Genomic DNA, 17,970 nt, shown 5'->3' with positions numbered 1-17,970 from the left:
TTCTTTATCCAGAAAAACTGTCCCTCAAATGTGAAGGTGAGTATAAAATATTCACAAACAAACAGAAACTAAGAGTTTGCAAAAAAGAATCCACCTTTGTAGGAAATATTGAAGGAAGTCTTAGAACCTGAAAGAAAAAGACAGGAGAGACAGGCTTAGAGGAGTATAAAAGAAAGAATAGCAGAAAAGATAACCAAAAGAGTAAAAAGACAGACAAAAATAAGATATGACATATGAAAACCAAGGAATAAAACAGAGGAAGAAAATAGTGCATTTACAGTAATATCATTGAAGGCGAATGGCTTAAACGCCCCAATAAAAAGATACTGGCTGACAAAATGGATAAAAAAAACAAACCATGAGTCATGCATATGCTACTTACTAGAAATTCACCTTGGACCCAGGAACACAAAACGGCTAACAGTGAAAGGTTGGAAAAAGATACTCCACAAGAATAGAAACCAGAAAAGAGCAGGGATAACTACACCACTATCAGACAAAACAGACATAAGAGATACAGAAGGCCATTATATATTAATAAAAGGGACAATCCATCAAAAAGATGTAACAGTCATAAATATCTATAAACCTAATCAGGGTGCCCCAAAATACATGAGAATAACTCTGGTAAAACAGAAGGGAGAAATAGGCAGCTCTACAACAATCACTGGAGACTTCAACACCCCACTCATATCATCAAATAGAAAACTAGGCAGAAGGTCAGCAAGGAAACAGAACTTAAACAATATGATAAACAAGACAGGCCTAACAGATATACACAGAACACTGCATCCAAACTCAGCAGGTTATACTTTCTTCTCAAGTGCCCATGAATCTTTCTCTCCAGGATAGATCATATGTTAGGGTACAGTACAGATCTCAATAAATATAAAAAGACTGAAATTACACAAAGCACCTTCTCTGATCATTATGGGATGAAACTGGACATCAATAATAGACAAGAAAAAAGGTAAATTTGCAAATGTGTGCAGGCTGAACACCACACTCCTAAATAATCAGTGGGTCAAAGAAGAAAGTGAAAGTGAAATCAGTAAATATATTGAGGCAATAAAAATGAGAACAAAACTTATCAAAACTTATGGGATATAGCAACAGCAGTTTTGAGAGGGAAATGTATAGCCCTAAATGCATATATATTAAAAAAGAAGAGCTAAACTAAGATTTAATTGAACAATTAGAGAAACTAGAAAAAGAACAGCAAACCAACCCCAAAGCAAGCAGAAGGAAAGAAATAAAAATTAGAGCAGAAATAAATGAAATTGAGAACAACAACAACAAAAAAAAAACAGAAAAATCAACAAAACCAAAAGCTGGTTCTTTGAGAAGATCAATAACAAACCCCTAGCTAGATTAACAAAGAAAAAAAGAGAGAAGATGCAAATAAATACAATCAGAAATGAAAGGGGGGAAGTTACAAGTGATCCCACAAAAATAAAAAGGCCTTGACACGTATTACAAAGCTACAGTGGTCAAAACAGCATGATACTGGCATAAAGACAGACACATTGATCAGTGGAACAGAACTGAGAATCCAGAAATAAACCCTCATCTATACAGACAACTGCTTTTCGGCAAACTTACCAAGTCAAGGTTAACTTGAAAAGAAAAAACAGTCTTTTCAACAAATGGTGCCGGGACAACTGGATATCTATAACCAAAAGAAAGAGGACCCTTATCTCACTCCCTATATAAGAATCAACTCAAAATGGATCAAAGATCTAAATATAAAAGCCAGGACCATAAAAGTACTAGAAGAAAACACAGGGAAACATCTTCAAGACCTTGTAGTAGGTGGTGCTTTCTTGGATCTTACATCCAAAGTATGCGCAACAAAAGAAAAAATAGATAAATGGGACCTCCTCAAAATTAAAGTTCTGCACCTCCCAGGCCTTTGTCAAAAGGGTAAAAAAGGCAGCCATCTCAATGGGAGAAAATATTTGGAAATCACATGTCAGATAAGGGTTTAAAATCCAGGATATATAAAGAGATGTTACAACTCAACAATAAAAACAAACAACCCAATTTAAAAAACAGGCAAAAAACCTGAACAGACATTTGTCCAAAGAAGAAATACAAATGGCAAAAAAAGCACATAAAGAAATGCTCAACATCACTAATAATTAGGGGAATGCAAATCAAAACTACAATGAGATACCATTTCACACCGATCAGAATGGCCACTATTAAAAAGACAGAGAGCTCAAGTGTTAAGATGTGGAGACACAAACACTTATTCACTGTTGGTGGGAATGCAGAATGGTACAGCCACTGTAGGGGACTGTTTGGCAGTTCCTAAAAGAGTTGAATATAGACTTGCCATGTGACCCTGCAATACTACCACTGGATATATACCCAGAAGAACTGAGAGCAGTGTCACGAACAGACATCTGCACACCAATGTTCATAGCCACATTATTCATGATTGCCTAAAGCTGGAAACAACCTAGGGTCCATCAACAGATGAATGGATAAACAAACTCTGGTCTAGTCACTATGGATTATGCAGCTGTAAGAAGAAATGAAGTCGTAAAACATATGACAACATGGATGAACGTGGAGGACATTATGTTGAGCGAAGCAAGCCAGAGGCAAAAGGACAAATACTGTTATGACTGCATTACTATGAACCAAATGTATTGTGTAATATATGACTGCATTACTATGAACCAAATGTATTGTGTAATATATTGTATGATTAAAAAAAAAATCATATGTATGCTGTACATTTAAATGAGAAATGTATATTTTTATTCAACTGTTTTCTTTTTAGTTGTTTATATTTTTAATTATTAAATGTACAAAATAAGGTTTAAAAGTTAAAAGATCACAAAAATAACCTGATAGCAAAAAAACAGTATTTCATATATTTTCTTTCATTTTTATATGTATGCATTTACTATATTTTTTCATTTTAAACAAAATTAGAATTATACTTTTATACTCAGCCTATAATATGCTTTTTCCATTAACATTATTTCATAAACATTTTCCTATCACTAAATAATTTTCAATACTAGAGGAGAGCCTTAGCACAGTCCCTGGTAAGCATTAAGACATATTATCATTATAATTATAAATATCACTTTAAATGGCTACATAGTATTGGTAGGCATTTGAAGTGATATTGGGTAGACCATAAGTCTACACAACAACACACACAAGTGTTGGGTGATTCTGAGCGGACCATAAGTCAAGCATTCTTCCACTGTTAAACATTTATGTTGTTGGCTAAGAATAACATCCTAGTGGTTAAGACATCTGGACATGGAGTAAACCTACCAGAGTTTGAGTACCAGCTCTATCCCTTAGGAACCATCTGAACCCAGGAAAGCTGAGATTTCATGTACCACCATGTAAAACTGGTACAATAGTAGTACCTACCTTTCAGGACTGCTGTGAGGATTCAATGTTAAAATGTATGTAAAACATTAAGCTCTAAGCCCAGTGTCTGGTAAGAAATCAATATTTGCTATTATTTGCTTAGATCGCAGTCATTTGTTAATAGATGCCAATCCTAAACTCCTGGGTGTGCAGAAAAGATAACACAGCAGGACTGAGACCACTATTCTTTGAAAAGCCTACATAAGGATGACCTTGGAATGGCATCTGGAAACTTTGACTGGGTCCCCACCACTCCTTGATAAGAATGGCTTACTATGCCTAAATTGTTTGTGCAAATCCTATGGTTTATGCTGAACATCTGCTTCTCTTCAGGGAGCCTGGAATTTGGGTCTGTGCCAGGCAGAGGGTACCTACGTGGCCAGCCCCCAATCAAAACCCTGGTACTAAGCCTCTAACAAACATTGCTGGTTGACAACATCTCACACAAGCTGTCACAACATGTGCTGGAGGAATTGTACATGTCCTGTGCGACTCTTAGAAGATTGCACCTGGCTTCCACCCAACTTTGCCTCAGGTTCCTTTTCCTTGTGGTGATTGTGCTCCGGACCCCTTCACTGTAATATAATAGATCACAACTGTGAATAAGATTAGATGCTGAGTCCCCAAGTCCTCCCAGTGACTCTGCAAACCAGCAAGTGGATGGTCTTAGAGACACACTAGGTCAAAAGATAGAAAATATTTGTTGAGGCTTTTGATCCACCTTTCTAAAATGTTTTCCAGAAAGGAACCAATTTACATCAGCACTGGGTCACCAAATCCTCAAAAGCACTGACTATTATACTTAATTTGCCAAATTCTAATGGGCCAAAAAAAGCTCCCAACTTGCATGAATTTTCAACTGCGGTTAAACATGCTCTGTTTTTATTAACCATCTGCATTTGCTGTGAGTAATCTGGTTATATTTACATTAGGCATTCATCTTTCTGATTTCTAAGCACTCAATATAGTAAAGGTATTAACCTTCCGAGTTATCTGGTGGAAATATTTTCTCCTTAGCATCTACCTTTTCTTTTACTATTTGAAATTCAGAACATTTAATTTATAGCCTCAGTTTTCTCCCTGGTAATTTTTTTCCATATTTCTTCTGGTTTTCATGGTCTGCTTACCATTTTTGCATTTAACTCTTTACATGACTTAGAATGTATTTTGGTAATATTATGAAGTCTTGAAAAGCTTAATTTTTTTTTCAAATACTTAGCAAATATCCCCAAAACTGTTTGTAGAAAACTCCAGTCCTTTTTCTTTGGTTTGGGATGTTCCCTTATTTATTAAGTTCCAGAAGTTTCTACTCCAATGATCTGTCAGTAAAATTCTTAAATCAGTATTACTGCGTTTTTTCAAAATGTTCTTTAGTCTTCTCTATTTCAGGTTCATCCAAATGAAAATCCTCCTGGAATTTTTGCTAGGATTACACTGCAATCAATAAATTGCCCTGGGAAGAACTGACATTTTAAAAATATTTAGTCTCCCCAAACAGGAACAAGATAAAGATGGGCTTACCATTTGCTCAGTTTTTTATAACTTTCTGTCTAGTTTTGTCACTTTCTTTACCATTATACTTCTGATCAGGTTATTCCTACTTACATATTTCTGTGACTAATAAAATGAGACTCCATTACATACACTAAAGGTATACAAGAAAACCACTGGTAATTTATACTTACTTTGTATTCACCAACTACACTGAGCCCCCTTATTTATATTTCTTTCCTAAACAAGTTTTATATTTGTCTAATAAGTAGAAGCAATCAAACAAGTATGCCTACTTGATCCGAGCTCAAAAACAGTAACAACAACCAAAAACAACTCATTACAACTGCCTTTCAAGAGGGAGAGAACAAGGGAGAAAGTAGAAAGAAGAGACCTGTACCAGCTCCAGTCAAGCATATCTCTCTCCTTTTTCTCCTCTCTCCATTTCCAAGCACTTAAATAAAGACAGATTTTTTGTGTTCCTTTATGTACCAGACACTGTGCTCAGGGGAGTAAATAGGACCCATATACCCAACTTCATGGAATATACAACCATTGCCTTAATTCAACCCTGATTTCTCACCTGTATTATTGCAAAATTGCTGTTAATTAAACCTCTGTCTCAAACCTCTCTTCACCATATCTTATCCTTTGGAATCGGAATCTAACCATATCACTCTTGTTTAAAATACTTCATTGGTTCTCTATTCTTCCTGAGTTAGCATATTTAACACGCCTTTTGAGATGGTCTTTATCATCTTTCTTGTCTTCTTTCCAATCACATCCCACTAATATCCCATGATGGGAAGCCAGTGTGGCTCAAGTGACTGAGTTCCCGCCTACAGGAGGTCCCAGATTCAGTTTCCAGTGCCTCCTGGAGAAGGACGAGATAGTGAGCTGGTGCAACGGGCTGGCGCAGCAAGTTGATGCAACAAGATGATGCAACAAAAGAGACACAAAAAGGAAACACAATGATAGAGACAACAAGGTGGGGAGTGGAGGTGGCTCAAGCAATAGAGTGCCACTCTCCCACATGGGAGGTCCCAGGTTCAGTTCCCGGTGCTCCTAAAGAGAAGACGAGCAGACACAGGGAACACACAGCAAATGGACATAGAGAGCACACAGCGAGAGCAGACAGTGAGTACAAACAATGGGGGTTTGGGGGAGATAAATAAATAAATACATAAAAGTATATACATATATATATATACCATAATCCCCCAATAATGTATTACATTCAATTCTCCCAAAATGGCTTTATATGTTTCCTTACATATGCTGTTTTCCCTATATGAAATACCCTTACCACTCCCCTCAAGGCCTCCTGGTGAACTCTTTTAAGTTCAAGTATCATCTTTACCTAGAACCTTCCCTGAGCAACTTAGGAAGAGTTTAAGTATTTCCTGCTCTGTGGTCTTAAAGTACCTAAGATACAATACAGTAATAAGGGAGATAAATGTCTACCTTTCATTCATGTTCATTTCTCTGGTATTAGCAAAGGTCTGACTCCAAAAGGGCTGGCAAAATAAATTTCACAGAAATGCCCTACTTATGCCAATAGACTTACTCTGACTTTGGGGGCAGCAGCTCGAAACTTCACATAAAATAGGGTAAAGGCATTGTCTGCATTAGGTATAGATGAAGGATCCTAAAGAAACAAGAAGAAGGAAAAGATGCTAATTAGCAAGCAAATAATTATTCAGAAAACATGACCCTAACCATTCCATAAGGCTACTGACTTGTATATTAATCAATAGCTCAGAGAAAAAATCTCAAAAGGAGATTAAACATTACTATTGCTATAAATTCTAAATAATTATATAGAACTGCCCTTTCTCTCTCCCGTTTATGGTTAAGATTTACCTTACATTACATGAATTTGGAGATAAACAGACCTGACTTCAGAATCCTTACTGAGTTGTCAAGTTACTCAAGCTCCCTGAGATCCAGTGGACTCGGGATCTGTGAAACTATGATAACATATACCTCACAAAGGTTTGGGGAGGCTCCATAGTAAAGTACCTAGCACATAGTAGGTACTAATACTTACTAGATATTAATTTCCTGACCTTATCAAAAATTTTGCAAAATAGAAAAATTACATTGTCCAGCTGTGGCAGTTTGATATTGTTTATGAATTCCAAAAATAGGTATTGGATGTTTATAAACTGGTCTGTCCCTCAGTTTAGATTATATTAGACTCAGAGGTTTCACTTTTACTTGATTAAATAATGATTGAGGCTTTGATTGGGCCATGTCAGTAGGACACTGAGTCCCTGCCTCCTGGGGACTCAGAGAGAAACCACACCACAGAGAAGGGAGCTTGGTGTTTTTGAGCTGGAACCCGGGAGTAAACACACAGAGAAGCAGATACAGCAGAGGCCCTGGGAAGAGAGATGAGCTGCACACCTGATAGTTTGTAGCTTCAGAGACCAGAGCCCTGAGAACTGAGCCAAGAGAGAAATGAGCCCCAGGAGAGACGAGACTTATCCAAGCCTACAGTTGATACTGGAAGAAGCTGGGATCATACAGCCTTCAGAGGACAAGGGAGGCTGAACATTTGCAGATGTCGGGAGCCATCTTGCTCCAAAACATGGCAACAGACTTTGGTGAGGGAATTAACTTATGCTTTATGGCCTGCTAACTAAGATTCTACCCCAAATAAATACTCTTCATAAAGTTCAAAAGATTTCTGGTACTCTGCATCAGCACTCCTTTGGCTGAAAAATACACTGGCTGTTGTGTTAGCAAAGAGCAATGTGAAGACTAAAATATCTTGGGGCTGCAAGAGCAACCCAAGTCAATGGCTTTGAAATAAAAGCTCAAGATAGCTCCTGTTCTTTCAGAAGTAAACTTAGAAAATAAAATACATGATCTGTATGCTTTTATTGTCTTAAGAAAAAAATGTGCTCAATGACCACCCTAGCTAGCCTTACTCTTATTTTATACCCTAACACCCTGTTCATTTTCCATCTGGCATCTACAACAATTTGTAGTTAATTAATGTATGTGTTTCTTTCTGATTATTTCTCCAGAGTGTGAGCTCCAGCAAGACAGAGACCTTGCTAGCTCCTTTTCACTACTGTACAGCTCTGAGTGCATTTCTAGGCATTTAGGAGGCATTTAATTGTTAATGTAGAAAATTATGAAAATTTCAAAAAAAAAGGAAAAAAGAAAATTTAAATTATCCATCACCACTCAGAACTTTTTTTGGTGTCGTTCTCTCCAATATTTTCATTTAAAAGATAGAAAAGAAATTAAGTGACAGTTTGTACCTTATTTTGTTATTTAACATATAATACTGAACACTTCTCACACTGTCAAATATTCTTTGAAAATAAGACAGTAATGGACATAGCTAATATGGCCATTTTTCCCTATTACAAATAAAATCACAGTGCATTCAACAGGTAAAATTTTTTTTAGAATTACAAAGTACTAATCTCAGATTAAGATTATGGAAGATAAAGGAATCAAAAATAAAAAGCAGCCTGTTATTAGGACCAGTTAACTCACCCTTTTTAATAACTGATTAGTGAGGTTCTGCAGTGTGTTTATAGTGTATGTCTTCATGAGATGCAAAGCTTTAGAGAGACACTGTTTAAACTTCAGTAAATACACAGGATAATCTTTAAAATTAGGCTGAAAAAGAAGAGAATAATTTACAAAGAGGAAACAAACACTGACTAAAACTTTTAATGAAAACGAGATGTGCTTTACAAAAAGAGGGTCTTATGTGGATCAGAAGCACCATGAAGACAAACACTGTGATGCATTGTTCACAGCTGAATCCTGTGTCTGACACATAGTAAAGACTCCATAAGTATTTTCCATTATTAGCAAAATATACTTTTCAACATCCCAAGGACTTCAAGGCTAATAATATATAATACCCAACTAGGAAAATAGAGATTGGAGGAGATAAATCCAGCTATAAATCCTCCAGGGATAGAAATACAGGGTGATTAAATCAAAGGGCTTATCCTTTTATTTGCCCCCCAAGTAACACTTTCTGTTTCCAAAGAAGCACCTACCACATCAAGTGGTCAACAATCTAAAAATGGCTCATACTTTTATGTGGGATAAAGTTGAGTCAGCCTTTTTATTCTAGGGCTTGTCTCAAGAGCTAAAAGTGCTTTTTATACTACTACTGATAACCATTAAGAATTTAGTATGTTTTTTCAAGTATATTACAGATATACTTTTTCCTTTAGAAGAAATAACTACTTTAAAGCATGAGAAGTATAACAGGGATATTAAGATTTCTTAAAAATTTCACAGAAATAACATAACTTACATGAGATGAGATATATGTTATACAATCATCTAACTTGGCCAGCATAGGTATAAATCCTTCACTGTTCACTGATAATGTAGGGGAATTCAATTTCTTTAAAGGAAAAAAATTCAAATCTTAATTCACACACACACAAAGTCACAGACATAAGAATTAGTACATTTACATTTTGGATATACACAACTGTATTAACATCTTTATAATACATTTTTAAGAGTCACCAAAATAACTTCAAGTGTAGCCCATGTGTTACAATAAAGAAGGGACAAGTAGAAAAGAACACTGATTTAACTCAGTTTATTCCTAATGAGCTTATTGGGGCTCTTCATGAATTAGCAAAGATTTTTATATCACACCACTGAAATGATATTATAGTAAAAACAAAATCAAGTACCTATATATTAAGTTTTTTAGTATTTTGCCATACATAATTTTTCCCCTTTCAAATACCGGAGATTTTCTCAAGGTTAAAAGATTAACAAATGTTTCACAGTAACACTATGACAGGTAAATATTACTACCTAATTACTCATCTTGATATGCAAATAGTTTGGTAATGAGATGATGAATTATTTCCCATTGTATTCTACTGTTAACTAGCTACTAGTTTTCCTTGTATCTCTTTAATAAACTATAATAGTTATGATAATTTAGTAATTTTTATAATTTGATTTGCATATGATTAGGTTATAAGCCAGAAACATGGAAGTATAATTTACATAACAATCTTGATTGGTACTAATACTTTGGGATAGAAGTTTGCCTATGACAACTACACTTTTCCTCAAAATAAACTTTTTTCTTTTTGATGTACTGGGAACAGGGATTGAACCCCAGACCTCACATGTAGGGAGCCAGCACTCCACTACTGAGTACATCTGTTCCCCTGAATTGGTTTTTTCATTTGTTTGCTTGTTGTTTTTCTGTTTTTAGGAGGCACTGGGGACCAAACACAGGAATTCCCAAACTACTTAAGCCATACCTGATCTCCTCAAAATAAACTTTTTTTAATGTTTTTTTATTACTATTGTAGTAACACAACCACACTAAGATTTAAACCATTTCTTCTTACAGCTTACAAATAATATTCTAGAAGAGGTAACTAACAAGATGATTTTATTATTATTAAAATTTCATTTGAAAACATCTAAACCGGTAATAGATCTCCATTGGCTTAAATAGGAATATTCATCAAAAGTAAAAGCAGAATTAGAATATCACTCAAGCCAATTTACATGTTTAAACTAAGGGAAATACAAAACAAAAATCACTAACTTTACAAAACATAAAAAAGCAATGCTTACTGTGTTAATAGTTTCCAATTCATTAAAATAGGAAAGCTTTTGTTGAATGTTCTCAGCAAGATCAACAAGTTCTGACTGCATTGTTTTAAAAGAGAAAAATCAATTATTATAAGAATTAACAATCCTGTCTCAAAATTCCACTGAATAGACTTCTACTACACATATGCATTTATATTAGACATAAGATTTCAGAATAAGGCACAAAGATTTTGCAATCAAGAAATAAAACAGGCAATAGCAATTATAGTCAATTTAATCTGTTCTTTTTGTAAAATAATAAATGACTTTTTTTTTTTTTTGAGGTACTAGGGTTTGGGGATTGAACACAGGACCTAGAATGTGGGAAGTCAGCACTCAACCACCAGGCCACATCAGCAACCCTGAGTGGGTTTTTATTTGTTTTGCTTGTTTTTTGTTTAGGAGGCACTGGGAACAAAACCCAGGACCTCCCATGTGGGAAGCAGGAGCTCAACTGCTTGAGCCACATCTGCTCCTGGACCACTTTTAAAGATATATACAAAAATTCATACAGAAAAAACTGAAATAATTATAGCAACAAACATTCTACCTCTAAGTTACACATTTAAAAACAACCTAGATCAGCTGATCTTATGATAAACCCCACCACTAATGCAATTACTATGCTTGTTCAAAAAGTATCAATAATAAGGGGCAGACAGACCAAACTAATGTATCTTCTTCATTCTGAATTGGTACTGAGATCTAACAGCCCCCAATACAGATAGGCTCACCCCTGTTCACAGCAGTTTATGCAGAATATAAGTCAGGAGCCTATGTGGTAAGCTGCATGCTTAGCACAGGGCCTCAGGCAGAGTTCGTGTTCACACGGAGAAGTTAATGAGACTAAAATTCAACTGTATTCATCTATGCAAAAATAACATATTAAATACAATTACTGACCCTCTCTCCTCTTTCAAATTACCTGTTCTTTAAGGAGCTGTTCACAGGCTTCATGTAAGGTTCCTGTCTTATTGGACACAAAAAGATACTGTTTCTGCAGCGACTCCAGATGCTGAAGGGCGCTGTTCACATCGTTCAATAAAGCGTCACACTGCTCCTGAAACCCAGACAAGTAATCCCTCATCTGTCTAGAAAACAGAACCAAAAGGGGATTGGCAATAATAGTTTCCCCCAGTAAGCATCATTAATAAACAACAGTCTCATTTTAAATGCTTCAACTTTCAGAGGAACATCTGACCTACTCAGAAAGTTGATTCCATTCAGAAATACACCAAAAGCTCTCTCATAAATGGCTTTAACACCAAAGAAGGCAAATCACAGGTATTAAAAGCAACAAAGGGAATCAGCCATGAGGTCATACTGACTGGCTTTTCACGTGGAAGGCAACAAATCACTAGCTCAACTTTCAAAGACTGGAACACCAAGGCCACCCCGAGCCCTCAAGATCAGTTCTTCAGATCACCTTTGAGACACGGTACAATGTTGTGGGAAAAATTCTGGACCTTGAAGTACAAGGACTGAGTTCAAGTCCCAACTCTGTCCAAGCCTCTGAGACACTGGGCAAGTCACTTAACATATCTAGACCTCAGTTTGCATGCTTATAAAATGAGAATAATGATGCCCGTCCTCCCAGAGCTGCTGTGGGATTACATGGGACCATATGTCAAAGAGCCGAACATGTGCATGGCAGTATGTCACTAAATAAATGTTAACTGAATGCAAATGCTCAGCCCAGTCTCCAAATTAACCAGAAACTCTACATAATGTTCCCCATGCTATCAACATGCACAAGCAGAACAACATAGTTACATCCAATCTAGGTGGCTGTCCCTAAAGTCTAAAGTCTCTTGGGTCACTCTAAAGAAAAGTAACAGACACTTCTCAGAGTTCTTGTAAAACTCCCACAGGAACCCACTCTTCCCTGGAACAATGTAAACCAATGCCTGTCTTTTCTCATCTACTATGACAGACGTATATATTTTTTAATCACACAACTTCTGTTATCAGTTGGAATGACTCAGATACTCTTTGGCTATTCTTTTTTTTTTGTTCTTCTGTGACCACTTCTATCCTTATCAGCGGCACCGGTAATCTGTGTTTCTTTTTGTTGCGTCATCTTGTTGTGTCAGCTCTCCGTGTGTGCGGTGCCACTCCTGGGCAGGCCACACTTTATTTCACGCTGGGCGGCTCTCCGAACGGGGCGCACTCCTTGCGCGTGGGGCTCCCCTACATGGGGGACACCCCTGTGTGGCACGGCACTCCTTGCACGCATCAGCACTGCTTGTGGGCCAGCTCCACACGGGTCAAGGAGGCCCAGGGTTTGAACCGCGGATCTCCGGCTATTCTTAAAGAAAATGTTGCTGTTGGAGTTTTGTTGCACCTTAATTTTGTTTAAAGACACAAATTATGGAATACTTCTGATGACTGAGATCTTAAAATAAGGATAGCCAACGAACACAGGAGCCACATACCTATATTTAGTTCCTTCATCCTGATCCATCTGAGTTTGGAGCTTTGCAAACCACGAGAAAAACTGGAAATTAAGAGGATTAAATTGTCAAAAAAAAAAACAAAAAACGGATGGCATGAAAAGCAGGTATATGCTGAACAGCAAGTCAAAAAGGTAGAAATAAAGTTTTATTCTGGGGGTGCTCGGACATTAAAAATTAGTTCCAAACCAGGAGAAAATAATTGAACTTCAAAACTCAATATCTACATACTGAAAAAGCAAAGGCTATTAAAAACATAGTCTATACTAGAGGTTAAATAGGAAGAATGTTAGAGATGTAATATGTAAGAAAATATGTATTTCTAAGAAGCTAATGCTCTTTTGCTAGTTTTTTGGGTAAACATAAACATTAATGTTATCTAATGAGAAATGTGAGAAGACAAATGCAGCAATAATATAACAGTTGTTGAAAAACACTGACTTTGCTATCAGCTACACCTGGGTTTGAATTCTGACTACCAATAAGAAATTACCTATTATTATAAAGAGGTGGGGCATAAGAGATCTTTTAGGGATGATGAAATGTTTCATAGATTGTAGTGGTGGCTACACATGTATATACATTTGTCAAAACATCAAAATGTACACTTAAAATGAATACATTTTACTGTATGTAAATTATAAGTCAATAAATGGGAAATAAAAATAACTATAATAGAGACATGCAGGTACAAATTCAACCCAGATGATTTTTTTCTTTAAATAGTTCAAGTAAGTTCACAGTCACAGTGCAAGATTACCTTCTATAGTTCTAAAGGGGGATTCGATGTCAAGGGTGTGCTTTATCCTCTCAAGATACTAGGCTTTCCAAGAGCCTTGGCTATTGTTTACAGAGCATTTAGTGTATGCCTGCCACAAGCTGCACTTACAAGCATCAACTTATTTAATTTTCAAAAAAGCCTATGTGATAGGTACTATAACTATCCTTGTTTTCAGACTAGGGAACTAAAGCCCTGACAGGTTAGTAATTTTCCTAAGTTCACAAAGACGGTAAATGATGGCGCTAACTTTCAGATCCAGGTCTGCCTAATTCAAGAACCAGAGCTTGTAACCATCTTGCAACATTGCCTTTTCTCAAACTACTACAAAATCCATTAAGTTTGTTTTATGTTGTACCTGGTAAGTGTCCCAGCTTTGATCTTTACTAGGACAGAAAGAGAAGGAGGAGGCAGAAGAAAACGCTATACATCCAGGTTTATAATTAAGAATAAGCAAAAACCAAGAGTGGATTACACATGCTAAATTACTGAAAAATAACTGTAAGGACTCATTTAAAAGACAATATTTAGGTTTTTAAACAAGGTTAAGCAACAAGGGGTGTGTGTGTGTGTGCACGTGTGCTGCAGAGACAAATTAATAAAGACAGATACTGGGGATAGACAAAAGTGCATAAAATATTTAAACTTTAACAAATATAACGTGTATCAGCATCCAAACCTGGATTATCATATTTTATTTGTTTTTTATCTGTACCTAATTTGCAATAGGTAGATTTAAAACACAACTAACACAAAATCAAAAAAGTTCTTGAGAGACTTAATGTTAACTATAGTTTTAAATGTTCAGATCTTTTAACAAGGACCTTTTTTATTAGCCGCCTTGAGACATCTAAAACACATCAAACACCCTTAGTAAAGATACTGCCATTCACCTGCTGTGCAGTTTCGATCCTTTCTTCTTCCATCCCTAAGGAAGTGAAACCCTTCCAAAGAATATCTTCTGTAGATTCAGGCACTACTGATGTCAGTGGAATGGGCAGTGACTGGGACGTTAAACTGCACAAGTCTTCAATTGGGAGCTTAAAGTAAAAAGAGCCAAATAGATATTTAAATAACTTGAAATTTTAAAATTCTCTCAACTTAACTCAAGATTAGATTTCCATTTAAGGTGTTTTGAAAGAGAAAAGAATGTTTTCCATTAAGTTATTTGAACTTAATAGCACATAATACTAACACTTACAACTGGATTCTCTCTATGTATGTTAAATGCCAGTCCCAAAATGTAACATGACACTGATGTCACCACAGTAAGGTATGGTTTTGAATTAGCTTTCTAATAATGGGGGTGGATCTGTGCTAATCCACACATTTTCTTACTTGAACCTCTTGTTAACTACCAGCAGAGAGAGGAAAAGCTTTTATGTTGTGGAGAGTAGCTCACCTTCCCAGGTACCTAACACAAACGTCTGACCTCCTAGAACTACCTACCAGTAAACACTACCTCCTTCTATCATTTCAACACAGGCACACCTCACCTACACCTTCTTGCTGACAAGTGTTGAAATTACAACTGAAGAGAAGGAATTTCAGAGTTTCCCATCAGTTTCAGAAGAGCCCCACCAGTCAGGCCTCACTCTGACACCATCAGAGGTAGACCTATAGTGTCTTCCGTTCTCCACTACCAAATATAGGCCAGGTGGTAATTCACCCGCAGTCACACAACAAGTGCTTGTTAGACATAAAGAACGGGAAGTGGGAGCTAGGGAAGGTAAAAAAGACTTATCATTTAGGTCCAAATGCAGTTTTCAGTCCTTAGGTCACAGCAATTAAAGTCCACTGACATGATCCAAGACAGGATCCAAGTTCTTAAGAAACAGACTCCCCTGCCTAATTTTCTACACATAGAAATTTCACCTGAAGACAAATGATAGTAATGGTGCTTTGCAGAGAAACTAATTTAGAAATACAACTCTAATAAAATATAGGGTTTTACTAATATGGGTTCAAATGGAGTTGTATTTTATGGCATGGTAAAGCATGTTTAGTGCAATCTGGTTGAATCCTGCTTCTGCTAATTTACAAGCTATGTGATATTGGGCAAACAACTTAATACTCTATTATGGTATCTGCATCATAACTCTGTTGTGAAGAGTAAAGAATACAGTGCAGATGTGGGAAAGAGGCTTCCTGGAATACTGGAAAGCTGCAGACAGATCCCCTCCCAATGAGTCTGACTAATGAACCAGGAAGACCCTGGGTGTATGCAAATGTGTATTATTTAGGCTATCAAATATTCATTTAAACTCTTCCTGAATGGTGATATAATTTCTGAATATAAAAGGATAGTGGCACAGTAAGAAATGAATTTCTTAAATGGGTGAATTCTATGGTATGTGAATTATACCTCAATAAAACTGTTACCAAAAAGAATTGAGTTTCTCAGATTTGGTGAGAATCCACTTTGAGCTTACAGTATCACTAGCAATTGTGGACTACTGTAATGGGTTCTGGAGGACAAGGGAAGTTCTGCTGAAATAAGCAGCATCTGCTTGCTCTATGGAATCACCCTGATTACCAACAACCTCCTTGGGGAGGAAGGACATCATTTCTGATTTAAAAAATAACTCGTCAGGAAATATATACCAAATATAAACTAGGGGCTATAGTTAGTAATATTTTGACAACACTCTTTCATAGTTTGTAACAAATGTTTCACAATAATGCAAGCTGTTGGTGATGGAGATGTATGGGAGCCTCGTATGATACGCATGTTTATTTTGTAAATTCACAAATTTTACTATATTTATTGTTTATGTATGTTCATGTACAAATGACACATTTCAATAATTTTTTTTTTTTAGGTACCAGGGGTTGGGGGGTAAACCCAGGAGCTCATATGTGGAAAGCTGGTGGTCAACACTGAGCCACGTGGGCTTCCCTGAGTTGGTTTTTCATTTGTTTTGCTCACTGATTTTTTTTCAGGAAGTACTGGGAGCCAAACCTGCTACCTCCCATGTGGGAGGCAGGCACTGCTTGAGGCATATCTGCTCCCTTCAATAAAACTTTATTTAAAAAAAAAAAAGTAACTCGCCAGAAACAATGCTGCACATAAAGCACTTGGCATAATAACTGCCAAACACTCAACAAATCTGAGCTATTACTATTAGTAGTATAATTCCTATGTATTAAAAACAGAGTAAGTAAATTTATAAATCTGAATCCTTTACTGCTTCTTAGGGATACAGAATAGCCAGTAAACTATCTTTGCAAAATCTGTATATTATTAGTAATTCTATATGAACAGGTCACAACAAAATTCAACCACATAGTTCTATCAGCACAGTTTTCTGATGCCTTAAAAAAAAAAAAAAAGATGGGAGGATGGAGGGCACAGCAAGGATCAGACTTAAATTTGAAAATTTTACCAGAAAATATACAAAGGCTAGGCTAGGATACAGAATGCAGGAAAAGAGCACTGATTCAACACCCACACTAATTTCCAGGTACAAATACTATTTCCCTCATTCTCTACTGTCCTATATACAATGTCCAGCATTCAACCAAAAATTACATAGAATGAAAGGGGAAAATACACACACACACATACACACACACAGTTATCCAGTAACAAAGCAATCAACATTCGAAGACTGAGAGATAACCTGGATATCAGAACTACCAGACAAGGAATATAAAATAACTGATTAATATGTTAAAGACTGGTAGAAAGTATAGAGTAAATGCAAGAGCAGGTATAGAATTTCAGCAGAAAAATAAAAACAATAGGAATCAAATGGAAATGCAAGAAATAAAAATCATGGCAACAGAATATCTATGACGGGCTCACCAGTATATTTAATGCAGCTAAGGAAAGAAGCAGTGAACTTGAAGATAGGTCAAAAGATATATTCACAATAAAACAGAAAATGGAGTGGAAGGGAAAAACTGAACAGAGCATCCACAAACTATGGGTTTGTATCAAATGATCTAATATATATCTAACTCGAATCCCAGAAGGAAAAGAAATATTTGAAAATTGATAATTTTCCAAAAGTAATTAAAGACATCAAACCACAGCTCCAAGAAGTTTAGAGAACCCCAAATATATACCAACACAAACACACACATGTGCACACATACACCCCAACACCTGAAAACAAAAAAATCAAATCCTGAAGGCAGGCAGTGGGACAATGACGACAGACGTATTAATTATATACAGAGGATCAAAGGTATGAACTACAGTGGACTTCACAAAAAAATTAT

At 36.2% G+C, this 17,970-nt stretch overlaps 1 protein-coding gene across 1 annotated transcript in view; it reads right to left on the bottom strand.

The window, feature by feature from the left end:
* COG3 (component of oligomeric golgi complex 3) overlaps nt 1-17,970 on the bottom strand; it is a 70,430-nt gene that overhangs the window by 45,512 nt on the left and 6,948 nt on the right. The window contains exons 2-8 of the mRNA XM_004457857.4: nt 14,637-14,783; nt 12,948-13,009; nt 11,438-11,603; nt 10,495-10,569; nt 9,191-9,283; nt 8,410-8,535; nt 6,461-6,541 (exon numbers count right to left, since the gene is read on the bottom strand). Of these exons, the coding sequence (XP_004457914.1) occupies nt 6,461-6,541; nt 8,410-8,535; nt 9,191-9,283; nt 10,495-10,569; nt 11,438-11,603; nt 12,948-13,009; nt 14,637-14,783 (750 nt within the window). The remainder of the gene's footprint in view (nt 1-6,460; nt 6,542-8,409; nt 8,536-9,190; nt 9,284-10,494; nt 10,570-11,437; nt 11,604-12,947; nt 13,010-14,636; nt 14,784-17,970) is intronic.

This window comes from Dasypus novemcinctus, chromosome 15 (genome assembly GCF_030445035.2).
Source record: "Dasypus novemcinctus isolate mDasNov1 chromosome 15, mDasNov1.1.hap2, whole genome shotgun sequence".
NCBI lineage: Eukaryota > Metazoa > Chordata > Mammalia > Cingulata > Dasypodidae > Dasypus > Dasypus novemcinctus.
This window is presented reverse-complemented; position numbering and strand designations above follow the sequence as displayed.